Source organism: Simochromis diagramma, unplaced genomic scaffold (assembly GCF_900408965.1).
Source record: "Simochromis diagramma unplaced genomic scaffold, fSimDia1.1 OVJJ01000304.1, whole genome shotgun sequence".
Classification (NCBI taxonomy): Eukaryota; Metazoa; Chordata; class Actinopteri; order Cichliformes; family Cichlidae; genus Simochromis; species Simochromis diagramma.
This window is the reverse complement of record NW_024387030.1, coordinates 10,020,774-10,034,755: the sequence shown is the minus strand read 5'-3', so window position 1 is coordinate 10,034,755 and position 13,982 is coordinate 10,020,774. Positions and strand designations below refer to the sequence as shown.

At 39.1% G+C, this 13,982-nt stretch overlaps 2 protein-coding genes across 2 annotated transcripts; one reads left to right on the top strand and one right to left on the bottom strand.

The window, feature by feature from the left end:
- Positions 1-5,580: 5,580 nt before the first annotated feature.
- LOC120740292 lies at positions 5,581-8,864 on the top strand. The gene is made up of 6 exons (XM_040042546.1): positions 5,581-5,813; positions 5,918-5,965; positions 6,815-7,087; positions 7,527-7,667; positions 7,779-7,806; positions 7,899-8,864. Exons 1-6 carry the CDS (start codon positions 5,768-5,770, stop codon positions 8,011-8,013), a joined length of 651 nt encoding a protein of 216 aa, XP_039898480.1. The 5' UTR covers positions 5,581-5,767; the 3' UTR covers positions 8,014-8,864.
- Positions 8,753-12,340, bottom strand: ptafr (platelet-activating factor receptor). Its single transcript, XM_040042545.1, is given in 3 exon segments — positions 8,753-9,985; positions 9,987-10,223; positions 12,102-12,340. Coding segments are annotated over 2 exon segments (1,125 nt in total). The 5' UTR covers positions 10,218-10,223; positions 12,102-12,340; the 3' UTR covers positions 8,753-9,091.
- Positions 12,341-13,982: the final 1,642 nt, after the last annotated feature.

Genomic DNA, 13,982 nt, shown 5'->3' with positions numbered 1-13,982 from the left:
ATGTAACTGGGAAATTTCAAAATTTCAACAACTTCAAAAGTTTATTCGTGTGCAAAATATTTGAATTCCATTATAAAACTTTAATAAGTCACTTTTACCACAGAGCATACATTTAAAGTTACTGGTAACTGGCATATTAACCCTTTATTGACCATGGGCCCACCGGCGGGCCCATTTTACAGGTAAATTTGAAGAGCCGGTCAATAAAGGGTTAAAGGTACTTAAAGGCATCAATGCTTGGGAGAGTTTAATAAGAAGACACATGTTAGCATTAGCAGTTCAGGCTAAATCGACCTTCAAAGTAATCCCTATTGACAGAGACTAATATGAAGAAGAGTTTAAAAGCAGCAACTACTTTGGCAAGAAACATCAAAGGAGTGGACTTTTTTTCTTTCCTGTGTCTGTCTGAGGTGCAGAGAAGAAGAACTGATAATCTACATGTGGTTTCCCCTCTGACGTTAGTGGGAGGTGGTGGGGTGGCGTGAGGTGAGAAAATATTTTAGTTAGCAGAAATGAAAATAAAACTTACACTTTTATAAAAACAAAAAATCAGTATCAAGGAAAATATCTGCGTTTCTACTGTAATGTAATGTAATTTCCTAGAGGACAGGTTTCAGTCTTTATCACTGCGCTTGCACAACCCACGTCAGTATACTTGATTAGTGAGAATTGAGTCAGCTGCTTTCAAAAGTGCTCGGTTTTATTGCAAAGCTCACTATGAACTTCTGAGAAATACACCTTGGAAACCAATATGATTTCCATATTGTAATAATGAAGAACCCCAGCCGAGAACCGACGCCCCCCTCCACGTTCTTGCAACAATGCAAAGCTTTACTCAGAGAACAAAACGCACTTGATCCATCAACATTCACAACATTTAGCAGTTACACACCACCCAAGCTGTTTTGTGCTTAGTGGGGCCATTATTTGTCTTACAGCAGATTAGGCACCCTAAACGCATCTCCAGATGATCACATGGTTCTGGTCAGCTCATCAGATCACCCATCAGATTAACATGAGATGACTTGAACAAACTACAGCTGGGGTTTTTTTTTTTTTGGTTTTAGCAACACTTTTAATTTGCAACTGAAGCCACTTCCTCCCACTTAAAACTGCAGGAAAACCTCTAGATGATACCAGAGCTAACCAAAACAATGCCAACGATTACGCACACACAAAAAAGTTTTAAGTAAAAGTTGTCTATTTTGAATAAAGTAACGTTTCAGGCACATTTCCTCTCTCTTTATTTACCACATACCTCCCAGTATGTCCTATTCATGTATTTATTTTTCATTTAAACTTTTTCATTCATTTTCTGGGTGGCACGGTGGTTAGCACTGTTTCCTCCCAGCAAGGCAGTCCCGAGTTCAATTCCACCATCAGGCCAGGTCTTTTGCATGCTTTTGCATCCTCCCAAAGTCCAAAGACATGCAGTTAGTGGGGTTAGGTTAATTGGAAACACTAAATTGCCCATAGGTGTGAATGTGAGTGCGAATGTTTGTCTCTAGCTGTGTCCCAATTCAGGTAAAGGTCTGCATCCTGTACGTGGGCCAGGGCCTCCGAAGACCGAGAAGGCCCGAAGTGCAAGGCTGTGAAATGGGACGGTCTAACCTTCAGATTTGCGTCACCAGCTGTCTCCCTTGCTATCTAAAATATAACAGGACACTGGGACAAATTCTAAATAATAATTTAATTAATAAAGTATTGAAAAGAGTAATAAGAGTAATATAGAATAGAATAGAATAGAATTCAACTTTATTGTCATTGCACATGCACAGGTACAGGGCAACGAAATGCAGTTTGCATCCATCCAGAAGTGCTTTAGTGATATAGATATATTACAATAAATATTAGCAATAATATTACAACTAAGTAGCTGCTGCCACTTGTTGGAAACTGGAATTGGCTATGAATTCTGGGATAGGTTGAGGCACGAAGGATACACCCAACCCATGCTTTAAATTCAAGGAAATGAATTTGTTGGTCGCATTTGGTGCAGCCGATGACAGCTTCATCACCTGGCTGTGCCTGGCTTCAAATGCAGCCCCTGAATTGGGACACAGCTTATGTATTAGCCCTGCGACAGACTGGCAACCTGTTCATGGTGTACCCAGGCTCTCACCCAAAGAAAGCTGGGGTAGCTTTATGAATTTAGAGTTATTAAGTCATTCTTTCCACTGATGTGGATTTTAAAAATGATCCATCTGGCTCTTTCGAAGTTTTTGTTGTGCAGAAATGATCTGAAGCTCTTGCTTTGTTTTAGCAACAGATAAGTTATGCAAGAGTAACCACTTCCTATTTCAGAAGCTTCACTTTGCAAAAACAATGCATATACATGAACCTGACAGTCAGCTAATTTCTACAGCACTTTGTGTGTAGAACTACACTACCAGTAGGGACAAAGATCAACAACCAGTGATGAGATAATGGATGTGGGCCATTGAAGGTACAAAAACAGCAGTACCCAGATTGAAACGCTTCAAAATACATTTAGAAAATAGCTCATGTGACTCATTATTATGGTATTATAAGTCATGGATTAAAATAAAAGCAGCATTTTTGAAGGTGTAAGTCATAAGTAAGTACTATTGATGTCTTTGGTCATCTCTTGTTGTATTTTGCAAGGAACTAGGTGTGATTTATTGAAACAGGTGCAAGCATACAAATAAATACAGTATATGAGGCAAAAACAGCATTTGGTATGACCGCCTTTGCTCTTCATTTCTGTATTCTCTTTCTTCATATTCTATATTATTCTTCATTTCATCTGAGGTCTCTTAGGCAAGCTTCTTGTGATATATTTTTTTCAGACTTCATGAACAAGCTCTTCTTCAAGAGAGTTAGAGTGGGGCCTCATCTTTCCTCAGCCCTCAGCCTTAACACCGGCTCTCCACAAGGCTGTGTACTGAGTCCCCTACTGTACACTCTGTACACACATGACTGTGTTAGTTCCCACCCAGACAACGCAGTCATCAAGTTTGCAGATGATATCACCGTGGTGGGGCTCATCCCTGGGGGAGATGAGACAGCGTACAGAGCTGAAGTTCAGAGGCTGTCAGATTGGTGTGTAGATAACAACCTGGACCTCAATACCACCAAGACAAAAGAACTGGTAGTTGATTTCAGAAGGAGGAAGTCTGAGCTGCAGCCTGTCAGCATCAACGGGGAGTGTGTGGAAAGAGTCTCCAGTTTCAAGTTTCTGGGTGTGCACATAGACACAGACCTCCAATGGAGCTCTAACACCTCTGTGGTTTTAAAGAAGGCCCAACAGCATCTCCACTTTCTGAGAATCCTCAGAAAACCTGAAGAAGGAGCTGCTGACGTCTCGAACTAATAGACTTAAGGCACTCCAGACGATCATCAATATGGCCCAAAAAATCATTGGACATCCTCTTCCCTCCCTGAAGGACCTGTACAGCACTCGCTGTCTCAAGAGGGCACGCAGCATCCTACGGGACTGCACACACCCAGGACACCGGGTGTTTAAGCTGCTGCCGTCTGGCAGGAGGTTCAGGCTGCTGAGGTCCCGAACATAATAGACTCAAGGACAGCTTTTACAACAGGGCAATAGCCCTGATCAATGCAAATAGCTGATCTGACTGGCTACCTACCTGGACTTTTTTTGGGGGGTTTAACAACGGTAAAAACAGTAATAATAATAATATTTATATTTATAACAAGGTGCAATAATAATTAATGTGCAATAATAACAGTGTGCAATACAAATACACTTATTCTTCTTTTTTATTACTAAGTTATTATACTGTGTTGTGTTGTTTGTGTTGCGTTGTGATGTGTCGTATCGTGTCGTGTTGTGTTATGTCGCGAAATCGATCAATGTAGAGCAGTGTCACAAACCACGGAGGCCCCAGAAAAGTGCAATCAAACGTTGAGTTTATTAACAGCCCGGAGAAAACATCAACATATGTCTTCTGACCAAAATACATGTTGTGGATACTTATAAAGCAGTGGGGTACACGCCCCCCCATGGCGTCAATGACAGATTAAAATAGGTTCCAGACATTAGTCACAGTTAATCGTACATCTTTAATAGCTATAAGCAGACATAGAACTTCTCTTTTCTATAACACCTTCCATACAAGGTAATAAACTTCAAGCCCTCAGGGTCTCTGAGGCTAATTATTGACTCTGATCATCTGTTACCAAGTAGAATAAAATATAGTAAGACACCAAATGAGTTAAGGCCTCAGGCCGGACACATTCCTAGATTATATGTATTATATGTACTGTAAGCATGCATTGCAGTTATCCTTCTATGTTCTAGTTTCCCTCAGCATGTATCACCTGGACAGTCACGCCAGTGAAGCTTAAGACCCTTAATGAACCGAACATCAACTCAAAATAAGCACAGATATGCAATGTGTATAAAATACTTCTAACCGTACTTGTAATAAAAGTTAACATAATGGAAGGATCCTCAAATGGACATCTTCAATAAACAACTGTAATGCAGTATCAATACTGTGAGAAATATTATTAGATGAAATAATGCTGTAAAGAATGTTATTAATGCAATTATAATGATGCAGATTATATGGCAGCAATAAAATAATTTCTGTATCTCCACAGTTACATGTAGTGCCGACGTAGGACAGTTTTCCAATTTCATTGTATTATTGTACTATGTATGACTGCGCAATGACAATAAAGAGTTATCTTATCTTATCTTCTTTCCACCGTGTGATTTTTCTGACACACTGTCACATTGTCAGTGTGTTCGGGATCGTTTTCATGCTGAAAGTGAAGATGTTGTGCATCACGCATTTTCCAGATCTTATTGCATGCTGGTTTCAAATCTTATTTACAGATATTTTGAAAATATCGCAAACACCACTGACACGGCCTACACCGTGTTTCACAGATGGCTGTAGACATTCACTGTTCAAACTCTCTTTCCTGATCTTCTCCGACAATTCGGACCAGAAATTAAAAATTTGGATTGATCACTCCATTAGACCTCAGACTTTTCTCACTGTTTCCCTTCCTTAAGATCCTCAGCGACCCTTCCACTGAAAACATTTCGCTTTCAGTTCCTGTATCAACTCTTTGCTGGATTTTTTGTTGTTTCTTAAGAACATGACTTCTAGAAAGTGTTCATCTTCTGTAAATAGGTTTTTAGGTCTGAAACTTTTTCTTTTGTCCTCCAATATTCCAGTCTCCAGGTTTACCAAGTACTCAAAAAGCTGGATTAATGTAACTTGAGTTGAGATGTAACTTCACATTCAGTCAGGAAAAGATTGATGTTGCAGTCTCGGGCAGGGGGCTGCAGCTGCTCTTTATATGGATTTAAGGCTGTCGTGGGTGAGACCTGGGGTTTTTTAATCAGTGGCTGCGGCTCAAGTGGTAGAGTGGGTCATCTGGCAGTCAGAAAGGCAATGGATCAGTCCCTGAATTCTCCAGTCCACATTTCTGATTGGAAGCTCAAGCTTCAGTCCATTTTGTTTATCACTCTTCTCATTTGTGTTTATGTATATATATTTTTTTGTTTGCTTTTTGCTCGTATTGCCAGGCAGTGGAAACACTGCACACAGTTTCCCCTGTATGGAAGATTGAAGAGTCCAATTATTATTTCTCTCTTTTTGTTGATTATTTGTATAAAGGAACTTTAGACTTCCCTTCTCTCAGTTTGCCAGTCTTTTACTTCCCCCCCACTTTCACCTATATTTTAAAGTGCCACAGTGATTCATTTTTCTACCTGTTAGCCAGAGGTAACTGCAGTATTTGCTTCTTGTTTATCACAAACAACATGCTGCCTGTCCTTTTTCTCCTTTTTATTTGGTTTGAGGGTACAGGTAAGCACATTTCTTCCATTTAATTTTAAAAAAGAATCTAGAAAGTGGACTTCTAATGCTTTGTCATGAATAATTTTTGCCTCTTATTTTGTCTGCACTTATAGCCCAAAACCAGACTCTGAGTTCCCCGACAGCTCCAGTGACTCACAAAGGTAATACAGACTCTGAACTTTTGGAAGGATAGATCGAATCAAATGATTGAAATTAAGCTGGTGGCTCTGTGAACCTAATCATTGCTGTGTACTGCAGTATTTTGAGCTGTTCAATAACATGTTACACCCTTCTTATGATTTAACATTTGATAATTAAAACTAAACATTAAGTGGAACAGAGGATCTGAACTATCTTTGGCATTGAAGGTAATTAAACCTGACCCAAAATATTCGACAAGACAAACATTTTATGATGACAATGGAAAGTTATTAAAGATCATCCTGTTTTAGGCATGCATATCCAAACTAAATGAGCTGCTTAACAGTTTTTCACATATTCAAATATAAACAACAAAGGGAAAACCCAGGAGGATCACCTAAGTTACTGGAATAAATCCTATGTGATCGTGTGCAGTTGACTTGCCATTCATTTTACCAGATATTACTGACATATTTTACTGAGTTTGGTCAACAGCAATGCTTTACAAATGGCACCACATTAAAAGCTAGAAGATCACTAAAGCAGTTAGGACTTCGTCTTCATCACCATGGCTTGCTTTACCTCTTATGAAGAAGAAGAATTTTTGAATATTTCACTGGGGGGGAAAAAAACTGTACAGTGGCACAAAAAGGAAAAAAAAACATTCAAGTTCAATGACTTCATTCTCTGAATGAGTAAATCGAGTGACCAACAGACCAACACTGCTATTTCTAGAACTACATCGCTTTTGTGGTCAGCAAATAGTTTATATGTACGCATTCAGCATGCAACATCTATGTCCTGCTTAAAAATGTGATTGGTTACAGTTTTACCTCAACTTCCTGTTATTTCTGCACTCTCCTTCACAGAAACATTTCCTCCTCTATGGGTGGTGGCCACGCCGGACTACCCGGTTGCAGCAGGACAAAAAGTAAGCCTGTACTGCAGCAGTTCCATAATATCAGTGACTGGGACTTGGTCATGGGAACGCCTGCGAAATCAGACCTGGGAAAAAGAGGGAAACAGTAGGGAACTGATCCTGACCAAGCCAGAGCAAAGTGGGGAGTACCGCTGCTGCTCTTCAGTTGTCAACTGCGCAAACCAAACCCACACAGTTTACATCATTTCAACACAAACCACAGGTTGGTTATGTGTTTGTTCACACCTTAAACTTACTAAAATAAGGATGATCGAATCTGCTTATTTAAAAAATAAAAAATAAATATTAGAATTGCATAAATAGGACATAAATATATATTTATGTAGATAAATAAATGAATAAAAAATAATAATTTGAATGGTACATTTAATTAAATACTCGACAATTTATTAATGTTAATAAATTTTAGGTGTATTTACTTGTGTTTTGAGTAATTTATATTTATTCCATAAAAACCTGGAAAAAATTCTTTAAGGCTTCCACTTTTAAACTAAAATAGCGAACTGTAAAATGATTATCATACAATGGATAGCAATCATGACTGACTGGATTCATTAATCTTTTATTTATGCTGTGTGCATCATCTGGCTGTGAAGTTGCAAGTCTTAATGTCTCTTTTCTCTTTCCTCAACTCCCAACAGTGGGAGAGAATTTAGGAATAACAGCCTTCGTCTTTTCTCTTCTGATCTTGATCATCATCATCGCTGCTGTTATTTTTTTCTGGCTGGGCTTCCAAAGGACCAGTGGAACAGTGACCACCTCCAGCACTCCAGCAGTTAAAGGTATCTCTGAGCTCTTCTTGTATAGAGGGCTACAAGTATGGAGGGCAATGAGTGCCATAATCAGTATGAATTAAAATGTTTTGTGACTCTTTTTTTTCTTTTTTCTTTAAGATGTTCCTGGACCTGAAATCACACCAACGTAAGTCTTGAGAGAAGAATCATGCACACTTCAGTCATGCACTTTAACTCTTGGTACAAGCTATTCACAGATAATATTTCCGTTTACACTAGGGGAGATCTTCCACAGCCTGACACAGACGTGTACATAAACTACACTAGCCAAGGCTACGCCGATGTGGAACCCGCCAATGTGACCTGGGAGGGTGTGTACTCAAGTCTCTCGTGAAAGGAGATCGAGACATGCAGTGGAAAGTGGACTGATTAAAACAAGCCTGTTTTTTTTTAACTCTATCTCTGGGTTAGTTATATGAAAATTGCCAGTGAGTTTACTTCCTGACTTATCAGATTTTATCTGTTGCGCAGAAGCTATCACACCATAAATGTGGTTAAAACCCAGAGAAGCTGAGTGCATCTACACAGGCGATAGCGTTTGTACGTTTATATATTAACTGGAAGCTTCTTGTTTTTCTTCTCCTTTTAATCGTGACATTGCAAAACTGAAAAACATACAAAAGATTTTCAAATTTTAGGGAGTATTTTTGTTTGTTTGTTGTTTTTTTTACAATATATAATAACAAAAAGGTTCAAGTTAATAGAAAATACAAAATTTGTGACAACAAAAAGTCTCACATTAGAAACAATTCATTTCCACAGATATACATTAAATACACATACGTACGCTACTTCTGTCGGTTTCAGTGAATTATAAGATTTCAACACAAGACATAAATGAAGTGTCCCAACACTGAACACCAGAGAGGAAACGTACCCCAGGCATTACTGCTTTTGTTCCTTGGTGTCACAATACCTGATTTAACTTGCCTGACGAAAAAAAATTAAAGTTGTTCTCAGAGAGGACAGACAGTGCGATTACAACATATGTTGCTGACATAACATCAGACGTGTAGAGATAAGGTGTACCCACACATGTATGTTATTCTGTCATTTTCTCCTGCTTTTGTGTCCTAATGTTGTGTCAAACACCGCCACAGGATTTCTGTGAGAAGATGTCTTGTGTCATCATTGAGTGATGCTATTGTTCTTTAAAGATACATAAAGTTTTGGCTGCTTGCAAAACTTCTGCTTTTCAGTTTGTTCTTCACACAGGAAGTGCAGAAATTCTGGGGCAACTCAGAAGGCGACGTGTACGAGATCACATGAAGTTAAACAGTTTGTTGTCCCAGATGTGCATGCAACGCCTTATTGTATGTAATCTTCGCCATCAGCATGAGAGAGTCACACGAGTTTGATAGTCAGATTTTAGACATGTATTGAACTTGTATGAATCACTCATCTCTGGTCAGCTAGTGCTCGCTTGGGAGTCTCTGACTTGGAATCCTGCTATCCATGGAAATCTGTGTGGTGGCCATTTGAGAGCATCCCTCTCCCTTTGCTAATTTTTTAATGTGGGCTGTGATGAACCTTCTAAACTTCCCTGTGGCAAAATAATAAACTACAGGATCCAAAATGCAGTTGAGGCCCATAAGAACCAGGGTGATCTGATGAGCGTCGTTCAGCAACTGACGAGTGGTCTTGCTGTACTTCACGTGGCCGAAGCCGTCTTCGATCTCCAGCACTGCCAGAGCCCAGGGGCCTTGAACTATGTGGTGTGGCAGGAAACACAGGACAAACACTCCTACCACTGCCCACAACATCTGGAGAGCCCTCCGTTTCACCCCTCTGGGCCTTTTTAAAGTCGAGGATGCAGTGGACTTTTTAGAAAGAGCTGCTGAGGACCGAATTTCTGATTCTGGAGGCCTTTGAGAAATTAACACTCGAGCAATAAGGATATTGCATATCACAACGAGCAAAAAGATACCAAAGAACAATCCAATTATTAAAAAATGAGTGACAGCCACTTTTTTCTTCTCATGATTAGTTTTACCCTGGTATCCCTCAAAGCAGCGAAGGATCTTCGTGTTGTTTTTAAAGTGCTCGTTGGTCCCTGGACTCACCAGAGAAGGAACAGACATCGCCAGAACAAATGCCCAGATAAAAACACAGACGATGATTCCACGAATTCTGTGGTCCGAAGAGGCTGCGTCTAGAGGCCGAGTCACCGCCCAGTATCTGTTGATGCTGATGGCTGAAAGGAAGAGGATGGTGCCGTAGGTGTTGATGAAAAAGAAGGTGCCTGTCACCCGGCACATGACGTCTCCATAAACCCAGTCTCCCTCACGGATATAGTAATCAATCCAAAAAGGGAAGAGCACACACAAACAGAAGATCAGCGATGGTCAAGTTGGTCATGTAGATGCGGATTTCTCCCATGGCCTTGGCTTGACGAAGACAGCGCAGGACAAACAGCACGTAGAGGTTAGAGATGAAGCCCAGGATGAAGAAGATGATGTAGAAAACCGGGATGAACACATAACGAAACTGAGAGTCCAGGAAAGTGGAATTATTGGTATTCCCTATAGTTTCATTCATCTTTGCCTGTGGGAGACAAAATATATTATCATCAGTACAATGGTTTACTCAGACTTTTGATGCAGATGACAAAGGTAGGGTATATTAGAAAGTAGAATCTTTGAGAACAACTACTTTTTGTGATATTTCAATTTCAGTATAGAGAAAAAACAAAAAAAGTAAATGAGTAAGAAAGATTTAAAATAAAGAAAGAGGGCACTTTCCTTGCTGCAAGGACTAAGTTATCTATCACCTTTTATTGGCACAAATGTATTTACCAGATAAATTATTAGCCATTCCATACATTTATTGTATTAATTAATTTCTTGTTATCTGAGCACATCTTCTGAAATTGTCAGGTAATTCTAAACAGTCTGAGAAGTCTTAACATTTCTTTGTGCTATGAATCATATGTTCCAAATTGATGTAATGGCACAGAAGTATGATAAGTTTTAAACTGGAGACCATCTTGCCAGGAAACAACAGAAGCATGAAATCACTGAGTTGCTGGACCGCACCCATATTTGAACATACGCTTCATGTGAAGTTTTGTGGCCGTGTTTTGCACAGCTGTAGTTATATCATAGTAATATAATCTGTCTCCAAACAAATATCTCAACACTCTGTATAAAAGGGCCTGTTGGGACTTTATCTGCCATAGACTTCTTATTACTCATCTAAGATCTAACTCTCAGTCAAAGTCTTTATAGGTAGAGTCATTAATCGGCATCTTGCAGTAACACTATACATCATGAAGCCTTTAAAAACTCAGTTGCAGACCACGAGAGAAAGATTGAGGTTGGATTTGTGACTGTTTTATGTTCATTTTATCTTTGGTTTTGCCACTAAGACTAAAATGGTTATAGAACTTGAAGCTGCTGATAGTGATCACTCTGGCATGACTTGAATTCATTCAAAGACAAGCATCAGAATTAAAACTGAAAGTAGTGCAAAAGGTCAAAGATTGAAAAAAGATGTGGTTCTCAGACTTTAATCTGCTGTAAAGGAGCTGACACTGATTGGAGGTGCAAACTCTAAACACCTAAAGATATTCGAGGAGAATCTGTCACTGAACAATGGGATTTCACTCGGTGGGGCGAATGTGTGAACAACAAATTACAGACAACAAGCTTGACACCCACTTACAATAAAGAACAGTAGTCCAACAGTAAATGAGCTGTGACGCTGTTTGATAAACTGACACACCCCTGTTACTGGGAAATAACTGATACTGCTAAATACTATCAGCTTGTGAACAAATTTAACTGAGTACCATTTTTACAGCACTTTTTTCTGAATAAGTGCCACAGGTGTTTATTGGATCTGTCTTATGCAGATCTGTTCAGAGAAACCTGTTTAATGGTTTCCTCTGAACAACCAATGACCTCATAACCAGTCAAGGAGTGTGAAATACAAACATTTCCTTCTGTCAACTATTAATCATAAATTTAATATTGATTTAATTAATCACAGCATTGTAAAGACTGTGGACCCCCCCCCGCCCCGCCCCGCCCCAAAAAAATAAATAAATAAATAAATCCATTTATAGATTTGAGTAGAGCAGCAGTTAATTCACAAACAGCTGTAAGGTACTCTGTTTCAGATATTACAATTATTTTTCAATTACCGATGTCATCAGACTGAGTTAATTGCACTATAATGGCTAGTCAATATTTACTGATCCGGTTAATATCGGATGATGTGCTGTAATTAATAGTTACGTTAAACATTTTGAGCAAAACACTGCCTCCTGTAAAATCTTAATTTAAACAGATATGAAGCTAAGAAATGAAGGAGGCACAGCAGAAACAGAAAAATGCGATTAATTTGAATAAATGATAAACTGACGATTTTTTCCAAGCAAAATAAAAACTGAACGATTTGTGAAAATAAGGATGCTTTTACCTTTACTGTCTTCTCTTCTTGACTAAAACATATTATTAGACCGATGATTATCCTCACTCACTTTGTCACGTAAAACGAGAAATAACGAGGAGAACTGTACACTTACACAACTGCTTGTTCTGTTTTCAATCTCCTGATGCGCGTAAACACTTTGAATGGATTTACAGCTTCAGTTCAGCAACAGTGCGACTTCTCTGAGAGAGAGGGGGTTTGTGCGTCTTGTGAACGTGTGAGTGGGAGTGTTCTCTCTGGGCAGAGCGGAGGAGGTGTCGTTTCAGTCTTCTTAGGAAAGACCCGAGTGGCGCAATACAAGGAACATTAAGCTATACGATTTCACGATTCCCGTGAAAAGGAATAGGAACCCCCGCTTTAATGCAACGCTGGAGTTTTAACATTTTCTTTCCATAGAAACATCACGTGTGCGATATGAGTAAAGAAATCGAGAAAATATGTCCTAGGGGCTAATTAAAATCAGCAGAGAAAGAAAAGATTTTTCTAGGTTATAGAAATGAACTGCAGAGGAATTTCGTCATGACTGCGACACGCTGATGAGACATGAAGTGATATACAGTTATTATGTTATTATAAGTCTGCGTATGAAAACTTACATTTCACTCATGTATCCGTTCAAACAATGCACCAATTCCAATTTCAAGAATCACGAACTGGGAAGTCGCCGTAGGCTGATGCTGCATTCAATGGATAGTTTATCTTGTTGTGGTTTTTAAATGCTTTAAATGTGCCCCCTCTCCCTTCACAAAGAAGGGAGAGGGAGCACACCAATCTGATGTGAACAAGTGAGCAGACAAAAGAAGTTGCCTTTTTGTGTATTTATTTAGAATATTAAAAATGCAAAGTGAACTGATAATACTAGAATCTTGTTCCACATTTTCAACACACACTACATCTACATCCATCCATTTTATCTTGAACATTTTGTACATAGCCACTAGCGTTTTTCAATTAGTTTGGGTCACAAAATGTGGTTGAAACATTATTTATTTTGTTAAAAAGGTTTTGCATTTGCTTTCATTTATCAAAATCACTGGCATCCCCAAACGTGGACATGAGATGTCCTTCAGCAGTGTTCAGTGTGAAAACCACAGCAAGACTAGACCTGCCCAGTAGTTTTGGTGCCTAAGCATGTCCCACCAGCTAGAGTGAAACAACGAAATACTGAGTGGAAGCCTGATTTCTCCATGTTTAGTTCAGCATCACTTTACTAAGAATAGTTATTCCCCTGCAAATCCTGTGAATGTCTTTTTTTGGTGGTGTTTGAGAAATTTGCAGCCTTCTCCTCTATTTGGCATTGTTTCTTTTATGAATTTCTTTAGAAAAGAGAATCTAATAGTTCTCACATTCACAGCCACAAGCCTCACTCTGCTGTACAAGGGCAAAAAATGCTACACACTGGTGATTGTGATTGTTTCGTACTCAGAGTGCTCAGAGTTGGAAATATCAAAGTTCAAATACTGTTAGTAGAATTTTAGTAGAATTTTCAGGTATCAATATTGTACTTGAGTATTTATTTTTCTGACAGTTTTTTATATTTATTCCCCACATTTTACCACAAATATCTGTATTTTCTACTCCTTACATCTTCAAAATAGGCTCATTACATAAGTTTAACACGTTTGAGGGACTTCTTTGGCATAGGAAAGAGGGTGGTGGCCTTGAAGCAAGTTGGGACAACAGCAGTGCTCAATGAAGCTCTCACCCAGGGATGTTATCTGGACCAGCAGCTTTCTGAGAGTTAACTCTGCAAAGAGACACAGAACCTGACACACCAACACGCCATTCTGAGTGTCAAACCGTTCATAGAAGTTGTTCAGCGCATTGTGGTAGGGAGGCGTCACCCTCGTAGGCAGTTGTCGTCTTCCT

Coding starts and splice junctions, on each gene's coding strand:
- LOC120740292 (XM_040042546.1), top strand. CDS start 5,768: ATGCTGCCTGTCCTTTTTCTCCTTTTTATTTGGTTTGAGGGTACAG. Junction 5,814..5,917: donor TATTTGGTTTGAGGGTACAG/GTAAGCACATTT, acceptor CTGCACTTATAG/CCCAAAACCAGACTCTGAGT. Junction 7,807..7,898: donor GGACCTGAAATCACACCAAC/GTAAGTCTTGAG, acceptor CGTTTACACTAG/GGGAGATCTTCCACAGCCTG.